Source organism: Salvelinus fontinalis, chromosome 13 (assembly GCF_029448725.1).
Source record: "Salvelinus fontinalis isolate EN_2023a chromosome 13, ASM2944872v1, whole genome shotgun sequence".
Taxonomy (NCBI): domain Eukaryota; kingdom Metazoa; phylum Chordata; class Actinopteri; order Salmoniformes; family Salmonidae; genus Salvelinus; species Salvelinus fontinalis.
This window is the reverse complement of record NC_074677.1, coordinates 23399944-23425308: the sequence shown is the minus strand read 5'-3', so window position 1 is coordinate 23425308 and position 25365 is coordinate 23399944. Positions and strand designations below refer to the sequence as shown.

The window sequence follows — 25365 nt, the reverse complement described above, 5'->3', positions numbered from 1 at the left end:
GAGGCTTGCAGGCAGGCAGGGACGCACGGAGGCTTGCAGGCAGGCAGGGACGCACGGAGGCTTGCAGGCAGGCAGGGACGCACGGAGGCTTGCAGGCAGGCAGGGACGCACGGAGGCTTGCAGGCAGGCAGGGACGCACGGAGGCTTGCAGGCAGGCAGGGACGCACGGAGGCTTGCAGGCAGGCAGGGACGCACGGAGGCTTGCAGGCAGGCAGGGACGCACGGAGGCTTGCAGGCAGGCAGGGACGCACGGAGGCTTGCAGGCAGGCAGGGACGCACGGAGGCTTGCAGGCAGGCAGGGACGCACGGAGGCTTGCAGGCAGGCAGGGACGCACGGAGGCTTGCAGGCAGGCAGGGACGCACGGAGGCTTGCAGGCAGGCAGGGACGCACGGAGGCTTGCAGGCAGGGACGCACGGAGGCTTGCAGGCAGGCAGGGACGCACGGAGGCTTGCAGGCAGGCAGGGACGCACGGAGGCTTGCAGGCAGGCAGGGACGCACGGAGGCTTGCAGGCAGGCAGGGACGCTTGCAGGCAGGCAGGGACGCACGGAGGCAGGCAGGGACGCACGGAGGCAGGCAGGGACGCACGGAGGCAGGCAGGGACGCACGGAGGCAGGCAGGGACGCACGGAGGCAGGCAGGGACGCACGGAGGCAGGCAGGGACGCACGGAGGCAGGCAGGGACGCACGGAGGCAGGCAGGGACGCACGGAGGCAGGCAGGGACGCACGGAGGCAGGCAGGGACGCACGGAGGCAGGCAGGGACGCACGGAGGCAGGCAGGGACGCACGGAGGCAGGCAGGGACGCACGGAGGCAGGCAGGGACGCACGGAGGCAGGCAGGGACGCACGGAGGCAGGCAGGGACGCACGGAGGCAGGCAGGGACGCACGGAGGCAGGCAGGGACGCACGGAGGCAGGCAGGGACGCACGGAGGCAGGCAGGGACGCACGGAGGCAGGCAGGGACGCACGGAGGCAGGCAGGGACGCACGGAGGCAGGCAGGGACGCACGGAGGCAGGCAGGGACGCACGGAGGCAGGCAGGGACGCACGGAGGCAGGCAGGGACGCACGGAGGCAGGCAGGGACGCACGGAGGCAGGCAGGGACGCACGGAGGCAGGCAGGGACGCACGGAGGCAGGCAGGGACGCACGGAGGCAGGCAGGGACGCACGGAGGCAGGCAGGGACGCACGGAGGCAGGCAGGGACGCACGGAGGCAGGCAGGGACGCACGGAGGCAGGCAGGGACGCACGGAGGCAGGCAGGGACGGGAGGCAGGCAGGGACGCACGGAGGCAGGCAGGGACGCACGGAGGCAGGCAGGGACGCACGGAGGCAGGCAGGGACGCACGGAGGCAGGCAGGGACGCACGGAGGCAGGCAGGGACGCACGGAGGCAGGCAGGGACGCACGGAGGCAGGCAGGGACGCACGGAGGCAGGCAGGGACGCACGGAGGCAGGCAGGGACGCACGGAGGCAGGCAGGGACGCACGGAGGCAGGCAGGGACGCACGGAGGCAGGCAGGGACGCACGGAGGCAGGCAGGGACGCACGGAGGCAGGCAGGGACGCACGGAGGCAGGCAGGGACGCACGGAGGCAGGCAGGGACGCACGGAGGCAGGCAGGGACGCACGGAGGCACGCACGGAGGCACGCAGGCAGGCAGGGACGCACGGAGGCACGCAGGCAGGCAGGGACGCACGGAGGGAGGCTTGCAGGGACGCAGGCTTGCAGGGACGCACGGAGGGAGGCTTGCAGGGACGCACGGAGGGAGGCTTGCAGGGACGCACGGAGGGAGGCTTGCAGGGACGCACGGAGGGAGGCTTGCAGGGACGCACGGAGGGAGGCTTGCAGGGACGCACGGAGGGAGGCTTGCAGGGACGCACGGAGGGAGGCTTGCAGGGACGCACGGAGGGAGGCTTGCAGGGACGCACGGAGGGAGGCTTGCAGGGACGCACGGAGGGAGGCTGGCAGGCAGGGACGCACGGAGGGAGGCTGGCAGGCAGGGACGCACGGAGGGAGGCTGGCAGGCAGGGACGCACGGAGGGAGGCTGGCAGGCAGGGACGCACGGAGGGAGGCTGGCAGGCAGGGCCGCACGGAGGGAGGCTGGCAGGCAGGGCCGCACGGAGGGAGGCTGGCAGGCAGGGCCGCACGGAGGGAGGCTGGCAGGCAGGGCCGCACGGAGGGAGGCTGGCAGGCAGGGCCGCACGGAGGGAGGCTGGCAGGCAGGGCCGCACGGAGGAAGGGAGGCAGGCAGGCAGGCACCGAGGGAGGCTGGCAGGCAGGGACGCACGGAGGAAGGGAGGCAGGCAGGCAGGCAGGCACGGAGGGAGGCTGGCAGGCAGGGACGCACGGAGGGAGGCTGGCAGGCAGGGACGCACGGAGGGAGGCTGGCAGGCAGGGACGCACGGAGGGAGGCTGGCAGGCAGGGACGCACGGAGGGAGGCTGGCAGGCAGGGACGCACGGAGGGAGGCTGGCAGGCAGGCAGGGCCGCACGGAGGGAGGCTGGCAGGCAGGCAGGGCCGCACGGAGGGAGGCTGGCAGGCAGGCAGGGCCGCACGGAGGGAGGCTGGCAGGCAGGCAGGGCCGCACGGAGGGAGGCTGGCAGGCAGGCAGGGCCGCACGGAGGGAGGCTTGCAGGCAGGCAGGGCCGCACGGAGGGAGGCTTGCAGGCAGGCAGGGCCGCACGGAGGGAGGCTTGCAGGCAGGCAGGGCCGCACGGAGGGAGGCTTGCAGGCAGGCAGGGCCGCACGGAGGGAGGCTTGCAGGCAGGCAGGGCCGCACGGAGGGAGGCTTGCAGGCAGGCAGGGCCGCACGGAGGGAGGCTTGCAGGCAGGCAGGGCCGCACGGAGGGAGGCTTGCAGGCAGGCAGGGCCGCACGGAGGGAGGCTTGCAGGCAGGCAGGGCCGCACGGAGGGAGGCTTGCAGGCAGGCAGGGCCGCACGGAGGGAGGCTTGCAGGCAGGCAGGGCCGCACGGAGGGAGGCTTGCAGGCAGGCAGGGCCGCACGGAGGGAGGCTTGCAGGCAGGCAGGGCCGCACGGAGGGAGGCTTGCAGGCAGGCAGGGCCGCACGGAGGGAGGCTTGCAGGCAGGCAGGGCCGCACGGAGGGAGGCTTGCAGGCAGGCAGGGCCGCACGGAGGGAGGCTTGCAGGCAGGCAGGGCCGCACGGAGGGAGGCTTGCAGGCAGGCAGGGCCGCACGGAGGGAGGCTTGCAGGCAGGCAGGGCCGCACGGAGGGAGGCTTGCAGGCAGGCAGGGCCGCACGGAGGGAGGCTTGCAGGCAGGCAGGGCCGCACGGAGGGAGGCTTGCAGGCAGGCAGGGCCGCACGGAGGGAGGCTTGCAGGCAGGCAGGGCCGCACGGAGGGAGGCTTGCAGGCAGGCAGGGCCGCACGGAGGGAGGCTTGCAGGCAGGCAGGGCCGCACGGAGGGAGGCTTGCAGGCAGGCAGGGCCGCACGGAGGGAGGCTTGCAGGCAGGCAGGGCCGCACGGAGGGAGGCTTGCAGGCAGGCAGGGCCGCACGGAGGGAGGCTTGCAGGCAGGCAGGGCCGCACGGAGGGAGGCTTGCAGGCAGGCAGGGCCGCACGGAGGGAGGCTTGCAGGCAGGCAGGGCCGCACGGAGGGAGGCTTGCAGGCAGGCAGGGCCGCACGGAGGGAGGCTTGCAGGCAGGCAGGGCCGCACGGAGGGAGGCTTGCAGGCAGGCAGGGCCGCACGGAGGGAGGCTTGCAGGCAGGCAGGGCCGCACGGAGGGAGGCTTGCAGGCAGGCAGGGCCGCACGGAGGGAGGCTTGCAGGCAGGCAGGGCCGCACGGAGGGAGGCTTGCAGGCAGGCAGCGACGCACGGAGGGAGGGAGGCATGCAGGGACGCACGGAGGCAGGCAGGGACGGAGGGAGGGAGGCAGGGACGCACGGAGGGAGGCAGGGACGGAGGGAGGGAGGCAGGGACGCACGGAGGGAGGCAGGGACGGAGGGAGGGAGGCAGGGACGCACGGAGGGAGGCAGGCAGGCAGGCACGCACGGAGGGAGGCAGGCAGGCAGGCACGCACGGAGGGAGGCAGGCAGGCAGGCACGCACGGAGGGAGGCAGGCAGGCAGGCAGGCAGGCAGGGACGCACGGAGGGAGGCAGGCAGGCAGGCACGCACGGAGGGAGGCAGGCAGGCAGGCAGGCAGGCAGGGACGCACGGAGGGAGGCAGGCAGGCAGGCACGCACGGAGGGAGGCAGGCAGGCAGGCAGGCAGGCAGGCAGGCACGCACGCACGGAGGGAGGGAGGGAGGCAGGCAGGGAGGGAGGGAGGCACGGCGGCAGGCAGGCAGGGACGAACGCACGCATTTACGGAGGCAGGCAGGGATGCACGGAGGCAGGTAGGGAGGCAGGCAGGCTCGGCAAGGAGGGAGGCACAGCAGGCAGGATGGGGGGAGGAGTACATGTGAAAGATGAGGAACACAGAGGAAAGGCCATTTCACATCCAATGATCATTTTCTCCCCAACACCTTTTCATGTGTCTGAAATGATGGCCCATTACCCACAAAACTATACTCCCCCAGTGCTGGGACATACAGTACTGTACAGACTCACACTTAGAGAATGTGCGCACACAGTACTCTATCTCACTCACACACTTCTGACTTCTCAGACTGCTCTGAAGTCAGACTCCAGTAGCTGTCAAGTGGTGGACATGAGAAAACAAACATGATTCCAGATGTTTCATCTTTCTCACCTAGGCAAGTCAGGTTTGTGAGTTACCCTCCCTGCCAAATCTGGTAATGTGGAGTTGGGGAAGGGGGTAGTTTGGCAGTTATGATAATTGAGTTGCTCTTACAATTACTGTGGAAATGATTCAGAGCGGAGCCATTAGGTCTCTCTCATCCAGGCCTGGGCCAAGTCAAACACAACATTGCTATTCTCCTCTTCAACCTCAGGCTCCCATCAACGCATCGCCACCCCTCATTACTAACGATCACCATAGCTACCCTCTATCCATCCCTCACCCCACCTCCCTATCCTCCTACATACACCCCTTATTCCCTTTCTCTACAGCTGAGATGTCAGGTCTCGCCTCACATCTCTCCCCATCCCCACTTTGGTTCTTTTTCCCTCACCTATTATATGTATATATATTAATGTACCGTACCTTCCCTCTGTCTTTCTCCTCTTCCTCACCTCCTCATCTATTTCACCCATTTTCCTTTCCTCCTTTCTATCCTCCTGCCTCTCTTTGTCCCTGTCTATTTGACCCAGTCTCTTGTCCTCCCTCTGTTCTCTTCTCCTCTGTTATTGTCTTTTTTGTGTCGGTCAGGCCAGTGAGTCATGAAGTGGCTGTGTCTGTGTCTGTCTCCCCAGGGAGCTGTTCCTCAAGTCCAATGCTCAGCTCACCTTCCGCTGTCGTCAGCTCCTCTCTGAGCTGTCCTACATCTACCCCATCGACGTGGTCACCACAGCCGTGAGTCCTCCTGAGTAACGCACGCAGAGCTGTGACAGAGCTGAATGGCTTAAATAATCAGTGGTCATTACAATTTCTAAGGAGATTGCCCTCTTTGCTCTCTGAGCTTTTCCCTTCCCCTCACGCTACATTTTCTCTCTTGCTCTGAATATGGTATTTTTGGTTCTTGGATTCTCATCCTCATAAAATTCTTGTTTAATTTTCCTACAGGCTAATCAGTCTGATTATGTCATCTGTGGAGTGAAGCTGCCCAACTCGGAGGATTTCCAAGGTAACCTATCTATTTCACCAGGAAATGGAGGGGTTTGGAGTGACAGAGACATGCATAACACAGGGCTCATTTGTTTCCTTTTATTGAAGGTTCAAACTTCTGACCCTGTAGTAGGGACACTATGTTTTGTGATCCAAATGGCACTCTATTCCCTATAGTTCACTACAACAGTACAATATCTGCTCTAAGGTTCAATGACAAGTGTTTCAGAAGTAGCAGCTGGTGGAGGAAACTGTGTGACTTTAGTGGCTGAGGCAGCTGTGTTTGTATGGGCTAGATCAGTGGTCAAGATCACTTTCTGAGTCAAAATGCAAGCCGAGATCTAATGCTCAGATTTTTGGGGAACATGATTTAAAACATTTAAGCATATGCAACATTAACCTATTAAAAACAGTACTGTAGCAATGGGGTTTGTTCTGTAGACTAGAGGCCCAATACATTATCACTGCATATTGCATTTGCTTTAAGTGCCCTGCCAAAGTATTGTTGTTCTTCTCAGACCATTTTTTTAAGGTAGGCTGTATGATCACACTGGTAATAGATCAGTTTTTGTATTACTTGTGAGGCACAGCTGAGTGAGGATACATTTTAATAATTTCATCTTTTTTTTTTTTACTGGGCTAGTGGTGCTTGCATCTGATGGCCAGTCTCAGCAGAGGGAGAGAGCATCAGACTCAGTTTGCCTCTCAACGTCCCTCCGTTCTCCCTTTCTGCCACTGACACTGAACAAAAAAGGGACATTGTCTTCCAGCTGTTGGCGAAACTCTAGTAGCACCGCATTATTTCTGCCTCATGCACAAGTTCGTTGTTACTCCTATGACCAGAGAAAGTGAAATATTCAAAAGAGCCAAGCCGCTAATAATATCAAAGCAAGTCTATCGATACATTTCCCTACTAATTTATTTCAGCTGCAGTGCTGGTTGTAGCACAAGTGGAAGTAGGGAGAACGCACAAGTGTTGAAAAAAAAAAGTTGACAGTCCTGAGTAAAAATGTAAACATGAACACACTCTTAAAAACAGCAGCTCTTTGCTGTATTCATTGATAGTCTCTCTCTATTCAAGGTTTTAACAGTTTTCAAATCTCACAGTAACAACTTTGCTGTGCGCTCAATGAGGCTTTCTTTCACGCCTGCAGACATGGTAATCTGAGCCATCTGATTGGCCATCGGTAGGCCTATAGCTGCACTCGATTTTATGGCTGTCCTTTGTACCATATTTTACTATATACCAGTATTGATGCATGGACCTGTTTTGGGTTTTTACTTTACCTTCTATAACGGTATTTTAATGTTTGGTTTGTTAAATGTGATACACGCGGTGTAATATCTATTTTTATAGTTTAGTCTGCTACTTGAGTCCTCTCTTTTTCCATGTCATTTTCCACACATACCTAGCCCCGCCCCCTGCCACTCAAGGAGCGCATTTGTTCTTCCTCGACCACAAGACACTTGCGTTCAGTCTGCACCGTCAACGCAGCACATGCAACAATGTTGATGACAATGATGCTGTTTTCACTTTGCTATAAATCCACTAGTATTCTATAATTACACTATTAGTTTGTGTTTCTTACATCTGAAAACCGCATGTTTGTCTTTTCTTAGGAAGTTGGGCCTAAATTGTGTTAGACGCTAATGCTAATTGCTAGCTAGATAGCTAGCTAATGTACTGAGTTAGAACAAACATAACTAGCTATACAGCCTGATAATACTAGTGCTGGTGTAGACCTAAATCAGCATGTTGTTTGTGCAACAGTATCTTCTAAATCAGAGAAGAATAGGTGAAGTATGAATATAAGAGAAAACATTTAATGCAGTCAAAGATTATTTGTGTCTCATAGGAAACACTTATCAACACTTGCTCTTACTCTGTCACAATAACTCCTCCCTGTCATTTTATTTGTTGTCATTTCAAACAACACTGTATTTTAAGTGCCCACTATTATATTCTAACTATAGAATTAGAATAATCATTCTATTTCCATGATTCCAACAGTTCACTCAAGTTTTTTGCTCTAAATCGCAAGTCAAATCACAATTGTTAAAAAATGTGTTAAAAAATAAGGCCTAGATTTTTGGGGGGTCTGTATCGGGCAGGCCTACGTGGCAGAGTGGAAATGATCTCAAATGAGTACAGGAAATGCAGAAAATGCTCAAAATGATTTTTGGTTGAATTTTAATTAAACAGTATAAAAGAATCAGAATGTAGAAAGACCCATTGAAATCACTAACAATATATTTGTTGCCACCCTAGTGTCATGCACTACTCATAAAGCAAATGTACAACTTTTATTATTCAATAACATAAAATACAGTAAAATACCTTGCAAAATGTGTAAAATAGTGTGATATGATATTTTGCCAATATCGCCCAGCTCTACTTGATTTGCTCTTGGGCCTGCTGGGAGAGTATCTTGGCAGCGGAGTTTGTACCTTCAGACATATGAAATGGTTCAAAATGGGATCACTTCGCCTATCCGGCGTGCAGGGCAGCTGGATCGGATGTACCTGTGTCAACAGCGAGAGACAAATAAAAAATAAATAGGAAAGCAAGGCTTTATCGTTGTTTTTTTTACAGAAATATTTGGCGATCAACAAGGAATGGCTTGGAGATCACGATCGACCAGTTGGTGACCACTGGGCTAGATTAGATACCCTGATAGAAAGTCCAGGTACTAACACAGGAAAGGTTTCAACATACTCCTTGGAATCAACCTTTAGTCAATGGAAGCTGGTCCATGGCCAACAAAGTGCTCCCCATCATCCAAGAATGTTGAAATTGCTTCCTGTCTATTTGACCTCTGGAGTCTGTGATTGTTGCTGCCAAGGTACTCTATAAGGACCAGAGAGTAAAAGGGGTTTTCTCATCTGGGGAAAAAGTCTGTCCTCCATCCTCTCTCCTCTGATACCCGGAAACCGATAAATTCTTGAAGGGTGTCAGTTCGTTAGTAGGCAAACGGAAGAAGCTCCCCTCCTCGAACGCCTCCCTTTGGCGCAGAAGGACAAGTTTATCCTACCGCCGAAGTGTTTTGAAATCTGCCTTTGTATCAGAGGAGAAAAACATGCACACGTTTAAAAACAATATACTAATTATTGTCTTAGTTATAAAATGTCTTGCACAACTTACTGAATCTTTTTTTGATCACTTTACACAATTATTTTGGGATCTACCCCTGTAAATGTAATTTGCCTAATGACACGAGTGGAGAAGGACCGTCTCATTTCAAACAAGCACATTTTCATCCACTTTCACTCTTCTTGATTAACTTTTATCTCTTTCAAAAGGAGGCGAGAGGATGAAGGAGAGAGGAAGAAGTAGCAAATCTAATTGATAAAAGGCGAAGGAGTGAGTGGTGACCCATGAGTAACTGGGAGATAGTGTGTAGGGATGAGACTCAGAAATGGAATTCTTCCTGTTTCAGTCAGTTTCTCTCTTTACATACCCCTCTGCTGGACTGTTAGTTCATATCTCCATTTCTTATTTATACAGCATAGTATTATCTGCAAAATATGTTGGAAGTCTGCCTCATTTACTGTGGACAGCTGATGAGGATTGTGTGTGTGCGCGTCTTTACACGGCAGAGGTCTGGATGATGATGATGATTCAAGAGTGGCTTACATTTCCTCCATGTCACACCTGTGTGTTGTGGAAAGTCAGATTTGCTATCCCTGCTCGTCCTTGGATGCAGCAGCCTCCTCCCTAGCCTCGCCCGAACCATCGTGATCCATCGAGATCAGGATGGTTCATACGAGGCGATCTACCCCCACTCCAACCGCAAAACCCGGTGTGAGCATGCACCCCCTCCATCCCCGTCCTGACGTGACGGCTCGTTGTTTGTGTCTGCAGCGTTGAGTGGCTTCTCATCCCCTGTGGAGGTGTGCGGCTGCTTCGCGCTTCGGGGGTGGTGGAAATCTAGTGAGTAAACCACGTAGCATGTGGTGTGAGAGTGTACTAGGAGACTGAGGTCTACAAGAGGTGTCCTAACACACTCCTAACCCCCCTCCAACCTGTCTTGTCCTCCCTTTCCTCTCATGTGGATGTGGAGCATGTGGTGTGGCTGTGTTGTAGAACAGAGAGTGAGATGAACAGAGGCCTACAGGAGGTCAGAAAGAGGGACTGCCTGGCCACACATCCTAACCACCTTAACCATAACAGCTATACAGCACCTCCCTGACCCTACCTCATCATGGAGGCCTGACCTTTGACCCTCTGATTTCTGTGTGGCCCTCCCTGGGAGGAGGGCCTGCCCAGTGTTAAGCCGACCATGTCCAGAACTGTGTGGTTGTTGGTTGACATACAGGGGACGGCTGTGGTAGATTAGTGACCCACCGGGGTCAGGGCTGCACAGCCTAATCCAACCAGCCCTGCATGTCGAGACTGAGGGTAGAAGAGTGATGCTGGAAGAGACAGGGTACAGGAAATGGGAGAGGCTGGATAAGGTGAAGGTTAGAGGAGACAGGGGAGAGGCTGGAGGAGAGATGAGAGATGCTGCTAAGGAGAAGGTGGTCATAGGGTGGAAACAAGTGCCCCTCTAGTGCTTTCTCTCTCTCTGAGGTGACTAAGTCTTCCCTGTCATCTGAGGCTACCTAGCTGGGGTTCTTCAGTTGCCCCAGTACATGTCAGTTAAACTTATGTTTCCTTTATCTGACATTCATGTTGGATAGAACTAGTTTTATGGGGAAATATGTGAAAATATTGGCAGTCTAAAAGATAGTCAGCTCCATGGCCTCGGCGCTGGTGTCAGAGGTGCTGCAGACTCAATAATGATACAATACAGGGTCTTGAAGATATGCACCAACACACCATATTTAAGCCCTACTAGTCTGAGATTCATGAAGGCAGCAGTCTGTTATTCCAAACATTTAAGACAAAAGCACTATGATTTGGGAATTTGGAAAGGATCAGCTTTTCGCCTGGAGCGATGTCCTGCTGCTCTGCTGTTGTGAACTTGAAACAACTTCATGTGGTGTCAAAGAAAGCAGCTCCAGGCAGCGGGCCTGTTTTCTAGTCAGAAATGTTGATAAAACATCACATTTTCCCTTAAAATATAATTGACCAACGAGGGGCTAGTTTTATGTGACACTTGCTTTTCATGTACATTTCTGAAGCATATGAGGTATTTTGAAGTAAATTAGGTACAGTATTCTACAACAGTTGAAGTTTTCATGTGTGTTGCGTCACCAAAAACACACTTTGTGTCATTTTCAAAACACTTTGCCCACATAAATGACTTCTTTTTATTCGTTTGATTACTTACCAAAGTTTTTTCCATTTTGTGATGCCTTTTATTTTTTGTTTGCATGATTTGATCTTTCATTTCATTATGATTAATTTATATGGAACGTATATCAAATGCATTATTAGTATTGCAGTCACAGCATTCCTGACCTCTTGCTTTGAAGTGAAAAGATGAAACACTGAGATGGTTGTTGCCATTTTGACCATGTTCAGTTTCTAGTCTTAGCATTATAGTGTGTTGTAGTAATAAAGCATTAAAACACAGCCATTGAAGTGATTTAACAGGCATGGTGTTTCAAATCAGATCCAATTAAACAGTTTTTCATTCAAACCCTCTGCTACCATTTCACAGTAAACCTTTCAAACAGAAATTGAATGACCTCGGTTATGTTTTTTTTCCTACAGCGAAGGATGATGGGAGCGTGGCGGTTGCCCTGGGTTACACGGCCCACCTGGTGCTGATGATCAGCTGCTTCTTGCAGATCCCTCTCAGGTATCCTGTCATCCACAAGGGTTCCCGCTCCTCCATCAAGGACACCATCACAGACAAGCTCAGCGAGAAGGAGAGAGAGTAAGCAACCTAACAGCCTTCAATATTTAGTTATTTATGTTCAACATTTGAATTATTGAGTATTGAAAGTGCATTTTCCATTCATTAACAATCCACACATATGCTGTTACACATTTTTTTAAATTATATAGTTGACAAAAGTGACAAACTAGGAGTATGGAGGGTATTGATCCTGGTCATAAGAAAGTGCCAACGGCAGAAAGGGGCCAAATGTGGACAGTAGCTAATCCTACTGTAGCCAGTTGATGGATGCCAAGGATTCCTAGTACCCAACAATTTTGCGGTTGATTAGAGATAAACTCTAAACGACTGGAGAGCTCATTGTGATCCTGGTCATAACAAGGGACCTATGTACTGTAGGTGCTAAATAAGGACAGCATGTACTCTCCTCTCCATATGTATTTGGAGAGTGAAAGAAAATATTTATATTTGAGATAAAATGTTTCATATTAGGCAACAGTACAGAATGCCAGCTCTTATTTTAGGGTATTTTCATACATATCTGTTTTACCATTTAGAAATAATAGCCCTTTATGTATCTAGTCCCCCCATTTGGACAAATTCACTTATACTGTATTAAAGTAGTCAAAAGTTTAGTACCTAATTTACTACATGCTAACCTCCCCTGTTATTGGTAATGGTGAGAGGTTAGCCTATTGTTGAAGTCTCTAACCTTCTCACTCAATATTATTTATGATTCATTTGTGATTTTTCTTAATCATGGCATTATCATGATTCATTTTGAAGTGTTCATAAACATCTTATCTACTCACTTAGAAATATAATTACTCCAGTCACCATTCAGTTACTATTGGGCAAAACATAACCCAAAACACAACCAAAACAAACTACAAATGCATCCAACAAGTTTCTAGAGTCACAAGCTTGATGTAATCATTCCGTGCAAGTAGTAAACTTTTGACTGCTTTGGACAGCTAAGCCGTATGTTATGCAGCATGTCAAACGGTGTCTGGTTCACTCACAGGTATTTTTTTACAATCCTCTTTACCATGCCACAACCACTGTTTTGAACATTCCTTTGTCATTTCATATAAAAACCCAGACAGTAGACAGTACTATTTTTCATAATGATGAAGCACATTGTTGAAGATTCCTGTTTTGCTCACCTTGGCCTGTGCCTTTATCTTTGTACCGTAGGGGGCTAAGCTAGGCACTGTTCTACCCACACTGTATTTAGACAAATTTACCTGAATGGAGAGAGGTATTTAAGATGTATGGATATGTTGGATAATATTGTTGCCATGGACACAAAGAAAGGATAACAGTCTTGGGGCCTTGCCTCTGGGCTGTACCAGCCTGCTTGTTTTAATCTTGTTTCAATTCTACCGGGCACCGCAATTACAGTAAGGACACTGTATTGAAATTATTATTTGGATCTGTTTGGATCCGGTAACTATGCATCAAGCTTCCAACAAAACTCCTGTTACCTTGTGATAATTGCATGTTTGGGAATGCACACATATGCTGTCAGGTATGCAACTGTACATTCCTCTACATTCTGTGCACAGCCAGGCAAGACCCCCCTCGACCAGGAAAAAAAAATAATGGGCATCAAAATGGATAACACATCGGATTTAAAAAAAATGAAAATAACATGTTTTGAAAATAGGTATTATCAGACACTGTACTGTTGGGTATAGTATACATGTGGGCACATTTCATCCCTTTGGTGCTAGATAGATTCATTATAAATGTAAGTAAAGTGCCAACCGCCAAGAAATTAAAAAGCAACACAAAGTCTGTATTGCATCTTGCCAAGCCTCCTACAGTCATAACCTGTCATCTCCGGTTCTGCACAGCTTGCTCAAATTAAACTGTTATTCTTCGCTTGTAGCAGATAGAGATCACCAGCATTCGGTAGAAATACAATATTATATGGTGTGTCGTGTTCCCCTTACGAGGCTGTTTAGGTATAGGGGCTTATTGCCCCCCTCTTGTCTACACCAACACAGGCCTACTGTAAAAGGAGCAGCTGTGAGTCCCGTGTCAGTGGTGGCTTATGGCCAGAGTGGGACAGGAAGAGAATGGCAGTGTGTTTTCTGCTCTGCGCTGTGCTGTTTAGGTGGTTGAGGGGGTAGCAGGCAGACTGTTCTTTGAAAAGCTAATGCATACAGCCTCATTTTGCCCAATTAATAAGAGAGAGAGAAGGGCCATACCAAACCCCTTCATTAACTCATAGTAACTAACAGGTCCGTAGACACCTTGGACCCCATTAAGTCCCCCAGTAACCCCTGACCAATGCCTCATCTAACTTGTTTGACTGTTCTGGGCTTGAACTGAATAACCATGTAAGGATGAGATGGTCCCAGTGTGTTTATCTCTGTTTTTCTCTCATACTTTCTCACATACACGTATGGATGCTGCTCATCATTGTTTTAGTCAGACACAGGGGAAGGCATGTAAATAAATACATGCATTCCTCCACACACACATCCATATGTCATATATTCAAACCCTTAAACGAAAACATGCGCAGGGTGAGTGTGAGGCGTTATCAGAGACAACTACAGCCAGCATCGGCCCATTTCTTCTTCTCCTCCCCTGAGATTCATCATGGCAGCTGGAGGGGCTCACAGAGGGGGTCTCCACCATCCGTCACTCCAACCATCTACTCTTCCAATGCCAGCCACCTCAAGGAAACTGACTCCTCCCTCCTGGACATGCTAAACACCTTCTTTGCCCACTTTGAAGAAAACAACCGAGCCGCCGACACCGACCCCCGTTGCTCACCAAGTTTGCTGTGCTCTCATTCTCCGGGGGGCGACGTGAGTAAAACATGTTAACCCTTGCAAGGCTGCCGTCCCAGACTGCATCCCAAGCCGCATCCTCAGAGCATGTGCAGACCAACTGGCTGGTGTGTTTGCCGACATATTAAATCTCTCCATATCCCAGTCTGTTGTCTCCACTTGCTTCAAGATGTCCACCATTGTTCCTGTACCGAAGAAAGGTACTAAATTACTATCGCCCCGTAGCACTCACTTCTGTCCTCATAAAGTGCTTTGAGAGGCTAGTTAAGGACCATATCACCGCCACCTTACCCAACAACCACCTTATAACCACTACAATTCACATATCGCCCCAACAGATCCACGGACGACGCAACGCCATTGCACTGCACACTGCCCTATCCCACCTGGACAAGATGAATACCTATATGAGAATGCTTTTCTTTGACTACAGCTCAGCCTTCAACACCATAGTTCCCCTCCAACCTCATCATTATACATCAATCCAAGATGGGTTAGCAGTGCAGACGTTTTTGTCGTTGTCCCATGTAAATTTAGTCTTTTTTTGTATATATTTCAATCTCTTTTTCCATTTTTAAATTAAATATACCTTCCGGCAACCCGTCTCACCTAATGGGATACGGATCCGCTATTTTTATACCTTATAGTTAGAACCTCCATCAGAAGCTAGCCATCAGATGCTAACCAGCTAATTAACGACTAGCTATCTAGTCACTGTTAGCCACTGCTAGCGGCTTTTACCTCTAGCTCAGACACCAGCCGCTTTTACCCCCGGATAATACCCGGCAGCCTGTACAACGCCAGTCTGCACAGCGCGATATCAACCCTGAGCATATCAGGACTGCTTTTCTCCACCCTTACTCCAGATTACTCCATTACTGGACCATTATTCCAGATCCTCGCAGCTAGCTACCGAGTGGCCCAGCCCCTAAGCTAGCCTTTGAACCAGGCCTGCTCAGCGGACCCTATGATCACTCAGCTACATTTACATTACATTTTACATTTTAGTCATTTAGCAGACGCTCTTATCCAGAGCGACTTACAGTAGAGTGCATACATTTTATTACATACATTTTATTATTATTATTATTTTTTTACATACTGAGACAAGGATATCCCTCCCGGCCAAACCCTCCCTAACCCGGACGACGCTATGCCAATTGTGCGTCGCCCCACGGACCTCCCGGTTGCGGCCGGCTGCGACAGAGCCTGGGCGCGAACCCAGAGACTCTGGTGGCGCAGACCACTGCGCCACCCGGGACAAAGCTACAAAGCTGATGCCTCCCGTACTCTTCACTAACACAACTAGAAGCCACTACATCGCCGAATTCCTGCCTTAAGCTCTGGACCTTTGCATCGGATCATCTCAGCTAGCTAGCTGCTACCGAGGGGCCATAATGGCTAACGCCCTTGTCCCGAAGCTAGCACCAGTTAGCCTTGAGCCAGGCGCATCTCCCGGCTAGCAAGCGATATTACTCCAGCTACATTACCTCTTTTGCCAGTTTGGCCTGGACCCTTTGTCGACACGGAGCCCCGCAGATTTATCACAACTGCCGACGTAATTCCATCCGATGTGCCCTCAACCGTCCTTTGTCGGACGTAGATGAAGACGCTTCTGCTTGCCCCGGCCTGCTAACTCTATGAATGCCGTGTCTCCCGCTTGCTAGCGTGTAACGACTTCCCTGCTTCATCTATTGCTGTTCACTGGACCATATGATCACCTGTACCTGTTCATTAATCACGGTACTCCATTTGGTTTGTTTTGTTTTTCTGTCGGGCCCAGCATCAAACTCAGGCCCTGTGTGTAGTTAACATCTCTTTTCCAAGAGAGACCAGTTATCTCAATGAGGAAAAAACCTGTATAAATAAAGGTAAAATAAAAAAATTGAAACTGACCCTCTCTGCCCATTCATCGCCATTTTACCTGTTGTTGTTATCTTAGCTGATTAGCTGTTGCTGTCTTACCCGTTGTCTTAGCTAGCTCTCCCAATCAACACCTGTGATCACTTTGTCTCTCTCTGTCAATAAGCCTTGTATACTGTTGTTTAGTGTAGTTATCATTGTTTTATTTTACTGGGGAGCCCCTAGCCCCACTCAACATGCCTCAGATACCTCCTTTATCCCACCTCCCACACATGGGGTGGCCTCATAGCATAACTAGTACCTCCAGAGATGCAACATCTTATCGTCACTCAATGCCTAGGTTTACCTCCACTGTACCTGCACCCGACCGTAACCTTGTCTGTACATTATGCCCTGAATCTATTCTACCACACCCAGAAATCTGCTCCTTTTATTCTCTGTCCCCAACGCACTAGACAACCAGTTTTGATAGTCTTTAGCCATAACCTCATCCTACTCCTCCTCTGTTCCTCGGGTGATGTAGAGGTTAACCCAGGCCCTGTGTGTCCCCAGGCACTCTCATTTGTTGGCTTCTGTAACCGTAAAAGCCTTGGTTTCATGCATGTTAACATCAGAAGCCTCCTCCCTGAGTTTGTTTTACTCACTGCTTTAGCACACTCCGCCAACGCTGATGTCCTTGCCGTGTCTGAATCCTGGCTTAGGAAGGCCACCAAAAATTCTGAGATTTCTATCCCCAACTACAAAATTTCCGTCAAGATAGAACTGCCAAAGGGGGAGATGTTGCAATCTACTGCAGAGATAGCCTGCAAAGTTCTGTCATACTTTCCAGGTCTATGCCCAAACAGTTATTGCTCTAATTTGTTTAATGAATTTCTCCAGAAATAAGTATCTCACTTTTGCCGCCTGTTATATACCCCCTCAGCTCCCAGCTGTGCCCTGGACACCATATGTGAATTGATTGCCCCCCATTTATCTTCAGAGTTCGTTCTGTTCGGTGACCTAAACTGGGACATACTTAACACTCCGGCCGTCCTACAATCTAAGCTAGATGCCCTCAATCTCACACAAATCATCAAGGAACACACCAGGTACAACCCTAAATCCGTAAACATGGGCACCCTCATAGACATTATCCTCACCAACTTCCCCTCCAAATACACCTCTGCTGTTTTCAATCAGGATCTCAGCGATCACTGCCTCATTGCCTGGATCCGTTATGGGTCCGCGGTCAAACGACCACCCCTCATCACTGTCAAACGCTCCCTAAAACACTTCTGCAAGCAGGCCTTTCTAATCGACTTGACCCGGGTATCCTGGAAGGATATTGACCCCATCTCGTTAGTTGAGGATGCCTGGTTGTTCTTTAAAAAGTAATTTCCTCACCATCTTAAATAAGCATGCTCCTTTCAAAAAATGTAGAACTGAGAACAGATATAGCCCTTGGTTCACTCCAGACCTGACTGCCCTCGACCAGCACAAAAACATCCTGTGGCGTACTGCACTAGCATCGAATAGTCCCCGGGATATGCAACTTTTCAGAGAAGTCAGGAACCAATACACACAGTCAGTTAGGAAAGCAAAGGTTAGCTTTTTCAAACAGAAATTTGCATCCTCTCACTCTAACTCCAAAAATGTCTTAACACACTGTAAAGTCGATGGAGAATAAGAGCACCTCCTCCCAGCTGCCCACTGCACTGAGGCTAGGAAACACTGTCACCACCGATAAATCCATGATAATCGAGAATTTTAATAAGCATTTCTCTACGGTTGGCCATGCTTTCCTCCTGGCTACCCCAACCCTGGTCAACAGCTCTGCACACCCTCACAGCTACTTGCCCAAGCCTCCCCAGGTTCTCCTTCACCCAAATCCCGATAGCAGATGTTCTGAAAGAGCTGCTAAACCTGGACCCGTGCAAATCAGCTGGGCTACACAATCTGGACCCTGTCTTTCTAAAACTATCCGCCGCCATTGTTGCAACCCCTATTACTAGTCTGTTCAACCTCTCTTTCATATCGTCCGAGATTCCTAAAGATTGGAAAGCCTCTTCAAAAGGGAGACACGCTAGACACAAACTGTTACAGAACTATATCCATCCTGCCCTGTCTTTCTAAAGTCTTCGAAAAGCCAAGTTAACAAACAGATCAATGACCATTTCGAATCCCACCGTACCTTCTCCGCTGTGCAATCCGGTTTCCGAGCTGGTCACGGGTACGCCTCAGCCACGCTCAAGGTACTAAACAATATCATAACCGCCATCGATAAAAGACAGTACTGTGCAGCCGTCTTCATCGACCTGGCCAAGGCTTTCGACTCTGTCAATCACCGTGTTCTTATCGGCAGACTCAACAGCCTTGATTTCTCAAATGACTACCTCTCCTGGTTCACCAACTACTTCTCAGAAAGAGTTCAGTGTGTCAAATTTGAGGGCCTGTTGTCCGGACCTCTGGTAGTCTCTATGGGGGTACCACAGGGTTCAATTCTCGGGCCGACTCTTTTCTCTGTATATATCAATGATGTCCCTCTTGCTGCGAGTGATTCCTTGATCCACCTCTACGCAGACGACACCATTCTGTATACATCTGTCCCTTCTTTGGACACTGTGTTAACTAACCTCCAGACAAGCTTCAATGCCATACAATGCTCCTTCCGTGGCCTCCAATAGCTCTTAAACTCTAGTAAAACTAAATGCATGCTTTTCAACCGATTGCTACCCGCCCGCCCGACTAACATCACTACTCTGGACGGTTCTGACTTAGAATATGTGGACAACTACAAATACCTAGGTGTCTGGCTAGACTGCAAACTCTCCTTCCAGACTCATATATTTAGCATCTCCAATCCATAATTAAATCTAGAATTGGCTTCCTATTTCGCAACAAAGCCTCCTTCGCTGACGCTGCCAAACATACCCTCGTAAAACTTACTATCCTACCGATCCTCAACTTTGGCGATGTCATTTACAAAATAGCCTCCAACACTCTACTCGGCAAACTGGATGCAGTCTATCAAAGTGCCATCCGTTTTGTAACCAAAGCCCCATATACCACCCACCACTGCGACCTGTATACTCTCGTCGGCTGGCCCTTGCTACATATTTGTCGCCAGACCCACTGGCTCCAGGTCATTTATAAGTCTTTGCTAGGTTAAGCTCCGCCTGATCTCAGCTCACTGGTCACCAAAGCAGCACCCACCCGTAGCACTCGTTCCAGCAGGTATATCTCACTGGTCATCCCCAAAGCTAACACCCACTTTGGCCGCCTTTCCTTCCAGTTCTCTGCTGCCAATCACTAGAACGAATTGCAAAAATCGCTGGAGTTTGAGACTTATCTCCCTCACTAACTTTAAGCATCAGCTATCTGAGCAGCTTATCGATCGCTGCAGCTGTACATAGCCCATGTGTAAATAGCCCACTACCTACCTCATCCCCATATTGTTTTTATTGACTTTTTTGCTCTTTTGCACACCAGTATTTATACTTGCACATCATCATCTGCACATCTATCACGTCAGAGTTAATTTGCTAAATTGTAATTATTTCGCTACTATGGCATATTTATTGCCTTACCTCCTTACTCCATTTGCTCACACTGTGTATAGATTTTTCTAATGTGTTATTTACTGTACCTTTGTTTATCCTATGTGTAACTGTGTTGTTTTTTGTCGCACTGCTTTGCTTTATCTTGGCCAGGTTGCAGTTGTAAATGAGAACTTGTTCTCAACTGGCCTACCTGGTTAAATAAAGGTGAAATACATTTTAAAAAATCATGAAGATCAGGCCCTGAATCTGAACCTCTTGCTCTACAACTGGGTCCTGGACTTCCTGACCCCAAGTGGTGAAGGTAGGCAACAACCCATCCTCCGCTCTGATTCTCAACAAAGGGGCTCCACAAGGGTGCGTGCTCAGCCCCCTCCTGTGTTTCCTGTTCATCCATGACTGCATGGCAACGCACCTCTCCAACTCAGTCATTCAAGTTTGCTGATGACACAACAGTGGTATCCCTGATTACCAACAATGATGAGACGGCATACAGGGAGGAGATGAGAGGCCGGTCGGAGTGGTGCGAGGATACTAACCTTTCCCTCAACGTCAACAAAACAAAGGAGCTGATCGTGGACTACAGGAGACCATAAGAGAGAGCATGTCCACATCGACAGGGTCAAAAGCTTCAAGTTCCTCGGCGTGCACATCACTGATGATTTCAAATGTTCTCTTCATATAGATGTGATGTATGAAGGCTTCAGAAGGCTGAAGAAACTACTTTAAGACCCTTATGAACTTCTACAGATGCACCATTGAGAGCATCCTGTCGGGCTGTTTCACCGCCTGGTACGGCAATTGCACCGTCCGCAACTGCAGGGCTCTCCAGAGGGCGGTGCCTTCAGTCCAACGCATTATCGGGGTCACACAGCCTGTTCTCCAAGATATCTACAGCACCCGGTGTCACAGGAAGGCCAAGAAGATCATTAAGGATCTCAGCCACCCAAGCCACGTCCTGTTCGCCCCGTTACCAGGCGGAGACCGTACAGGTGCATCAATGCTGGGACCAAGAGACTGAGAAACAGCTTCTATCCCCAGGCCATCAGACTGTTAAACAGTCACCATTACCCTGCCCTGGACCTTAGTCACGGTTAGTAGCCGGCTACCACCCGGTACTCTACCCTGCACTTTAGAGACGGAGGCCCTATGTACATAGTGATTTAACACATGTATATACTGTATTCTAGTAATGGTTCATCGTATAAAACTTCTGCTGTTCAAACCTTTTCTAGTCAAGTACTCTCCATACTGTATACACCATTATATTACATGACCAAAAGTATGTGTACACCTGCTTCTTGGAACATCTCATTTCAAAATCATGGGCCATTAATATGGAGTTGGTCCCCCCTTTGCTGCTATTACAGCCTCCACTCTTCTGGGAAGGCTTTCCACTATATGTCGGAACATTGCTGTGGGGACTTGCTTCCATTCAGCCACAAGTCGGGCACTGATGTTGGGCGATTAGGCCTGGCTCGCAGTCAGCGTTCCAATTCATCCCATTGGTGTTCAATTCATCCACCACTCACTATGCTTCTCTGGTCACCAGTTGGCACTTGTGGGGCGTTCTTCTGTCTGTGTACTACTTTCTCTGAGTGGTGTGTTCCAGATCCCAGTGGCGTCTTGGCAAAGCATGGTCGCTGTTAGATTGAGCTGAGTGTCCCCACTGTGGAGCTGTTGTTCGACTGTGACTGATTCTGTGGAGGCCAAACATCTCTTACATCGTACCCTGCCAGTCTAATTAAAAATGTGAAATGTGAAAATTCCTCATGTTCATATTCCCAAGGAGCCAACTTAACTTTTTTTTAACACCACCTACAGTTCATCATATAGTCGAGTAAGACAAAACTTTCCTATCCCTCGCGTAATGGGTTTTTGGCTTTTTTTGTGCTTGTTAATTGGAGCCTAACAACCATTTAGGTTCTCTTGACTGTGCCAGCCATATAGAAATGTTTGACCTGTAGAGCGAGGGCATTACTGTTATATTCCACTCCAGACCTGCCGTCTCAGATAATGACCGCCTTGGCTTTTATGTAGGTTGCCATTTAGCCACAGTAAGAGCAGGCAGACCGATGTACAGCTGAACTAGTGCTCCCTCTACACCTGGGTTGAGAAGTCTCAGTCAGTGTGGAGTGAATGAATGGGGGCTGGAGGGTGTATTTAGAGGAAAGGTGGTAAATGGAGATGACTCCACTTGGCTTGTTTGTGGGCTCTAATCCTACCTTGAACGCACCATTATTTGGAATCTCGGAAGCTTTCACCCATCTAAAAATATTCTCAGAATGCAATGAGCTAACAATACGTTGCTCCCACATTTTACAGAGCAGCAGCAGAGAGAACCCAGCTCCATAGCTCCAGTGTGTCTGATTGAATGGGGGTGAATAGGGGAGATGCAATCCAGATGTCACCGGTATGATTGATACCAGAGCCTGGCCGTTAAAAACCCAAGCGCTGCTTCATACATACATGTTACTAGGAATATTAAGGGGAAACCCATTTTGTTGCCTAATTTTCTTCATGAAATTGAAGGCTGAAGAAAAGAACTGCCTAAGTAGGGATTGACACATCAATGCGTGGCGCTAGTGTAGTGTGGCTGGGGGAGGAAGTGCTCTATGTGACTGCCAGTGAATGGAGGGAAGGAGGCTAAGAGAGGGCCTTGGTTCGGCTGGACCTGCAAACTCAAAGGAAGGAGGTTATTGTTATGCGGCGTTCTGTTTCACGTCCTTTAACATGGACCATGTGGGACCAGGGGAAGGGCCGTCGAACCCCCCCCCGCACCCCTATCAGGGTCACATAGCAGCCACGAGAGAGGGGAGAGGAGGGAGGGGGTAGAATAGTTGCTCAATGACAGGACACAGACTAGTCAGGCACATACTTTCACTTATCTTTTTATCGTACAGTAACATTTGAGGACAATGGGAAATACTGTAATGGTCAAGTCAGTTGGATGTCCTGGGGGAAAGGATTGTCTGGTGTGCCAGATGGGTCAGTTGTATAAGTGGTTGACTGGCCCTGCTACCCTGTAAAACCTCCCTGTAATCCAGAGAAGATGGGTTGAGAGTGGGCCAGTGAGACCAGGCTGCTCCCCAGGCAGCTCCTGGCTCCTTCCCCATCGTCAGTGGTCCAATGCCCTGATGCCTCAGGCATCCACCAGATCTCTCCTCTGCCATCTCTTTGTCAATTTCTCAACTCTATTACTTAGGATCCATCCATTCCTTGTGCTTTGAGAAATTGCATTTATCACATGCGCCGAATACAACTGGTGTTGACTTTACAGTGAAATACATGCTTATGAACCTTTCCCAATGATGCAAAGTAAAAAAAAAAAAAAGTAAATTAAATAGTTACTAACACGAGGAATAGAATAAAATACACGAGTGGAGCTACAGTTGAAGTCGGGAGTTTATATACACTTATGTTGGAGTCATTAAAACACATTTTTCAATCACTCTCCACATTTCTTGTTAACAAACTATAGTTTTGGCAAGTCGGTTAGGACATCTACTTTGTGCATGACACAAGTCATTTTTCCAACAATTGTTTTCAGACAGATTATTTCACTTATAATTCACAGTATCACAATTCCAGTGGGTCAGAAGTTTACATACACTAAGTTGACTGTGCCTTTAAACAGCTTGGAAAATTCCAGAAAACGTCATAATGGCTTTAGAAGCTTCTGATAAGCTAATTGGCATAATTTGAGTCAATTGGAGGTGTACCTGTGGATGTATTTCAAGGCCTACCTTCAAACTCACTGCCTCTTTGCTTGACATCATGGGAAAATCAAAATATATCAGACAAGACCTCAGGAAAAAAATTGTAGACCTCCACAAGTCTGGTTCATCCTTGGGAGCAATTTCCAAATGCCTGAAGGTACCACGTTCATCTGTACGAACAATAGTACGCAAGTATAAAAACCACGGGACCACTCAGCCATCATACCGCTCAGGAAGGAGAAGCGTTCTGTCTCCTAGAGATTAACCTACTTTGGTGCAAAAAGTGCAAATCAATCCCAGAACAACAGCAAAGGACCTTGTGAAGATGCTTTAGGAAACAGGTACAAAAGTATCTATATCCACAGTAAACGAGTCCTATATCGACATAACCTGAAAGGCCGCTCAGCAAGGAAGAAGCCACTGCTCCAAAACCGCCATAAAAAAGCCAGACTACGGTTTGCAACTGCACATGGGGACAAAGATCGTACTTTTTGGAGAAATGTCCTCTTGTCTGATGATTAAAAAAATAGAACCGTTTGGCCATAATGACCATCATTATGTTTGGAGGAAAAAGGGGGAGGCTTGCAAGCCAAAGAACACCATCCGAACCGTGAAGCACAGGGGTGGCATCATCATGTTGTGGGGGTGCTTTGCTGCAGGAGGGACTGGTGCACTTCACAAAATAGTTGGCATCATGAGGAACGAAAATTATGTGGATATATTGAAGCAACATCTCAAGACGTCAGTCAGGAAGTAAAAGCTTGGTCGCAAATGGGTCTTGCAAATGAACAATGACCCCAAGCATACTTACAATGTTGTGGCAAAATGGCTTAAGGACAACAAAGTCAAGGTTTTGGAGTGTCCATCACCAAGCCCTGACCTCAATCCTATAGAACATTTGTGGGCAGAACTGGTAAAGTGTGTACGAGCAAGGAGGCCTACAAACCTGACTCAGTTACACCAGCTCTGTCAGGAGGAATGGGCCAAAATTCACTCAACTTATTGTGGGTAGCTTGTGGAAGGCTACCTGAAACGTTTGACCCACGTTAAACAATTTAATGGCAATGCTACCAAATACTAATTGAGTGTATGTAAACTTCTGACCCACTAGGAATGTGATAAAAGAAAGAAAAACTGAAATAAATAATTCTCTCTGCTATTATTCTGACATTTCACATTCTTAAAATAGTCGTGATCCTAACTGACCTAAGACAGGGAATTTTTACAAGGATTCAATTTCAGGATTTGTGATAAACTGAGTTTAAATGTATTTGGCTAAGGTGTATGTAAACTTCCGACTTCAACTGTATATCCAGGGAGTACCAGTAAAGATCAATGTGTAGAGGTACGAGGTATTAGAGGTAGATACTACGTGAAGGCAGGGTAAAGTGACTAGGCATCCGGATAGATGATAATAAGAGTAAAATGAAGAACAGAGTAGCAGCAGAAAAGTGTGTGTGTGTGTATGTATATTTAGTGTGTGAGAGGGTGACAGTGTAGTGAGTCAGTGCACGACAGAGTCAGGGCAGATAGTTTGGGTACCATTAATTGACTATTTAGCAGTCTCGGGAGCCTGTCGGTCTGACGTTAATAATAAATTAAATAAATAAGACGTTAATAATAAGCATCTGCCTTTTAGTGCTGAGTGATTTAATGCTTTTTGTGGTCGGTTCGGTTTCAGTTTGATTAAAAATAATAATCACGGATTTCGCTAATAAAAAAATAAAATAACATTAAATGCACTTTGCATTTTGTGGGTTGAATGCTGTAACACAGAGTAAAACTATTAATAAAAGTCCCATGATGGTAGTGACTGTCCATCACTTATTGACCATAAATTATTCACATTACTTTAATAACATTTTTCAGTTGTTGTGTGTGTTACATTTGTTTTATTTTATGTCAATTATTTAATTCCTAGTTATCATCTCGTCTCTATAGAGCTGCTGTCTGACAATCACTATTTTAGTA

General features: G+C 49.2%; 1 protein-coding gene across 1 annotated transcript in view; it reads left to right on the top strand.

Annotated features, from left to right (window-relative positions):
* The window catches only part of uvrag (UV radiation resistance associated gene), a 154618-nt gene that overhangs the window by 46716 nt on the left and 82537 nt on the right, over positions 1–25365 (top strand). The window contains exons 10-12 of the mRNA XM_055942105.1: positions 5332–5431; positions 5642–5702; positions 11343–11508. Of these exons, the coding sequence (XP_055798080.1) occupies positions 5332–5431; positions 5642–5702; positions 11343–11508 (327 nt within the window). The remainder of the gene's footprint in view (positions 1–5331; positions 5432–5641; positions 5703–11342; positions 11509–25365) is intronic.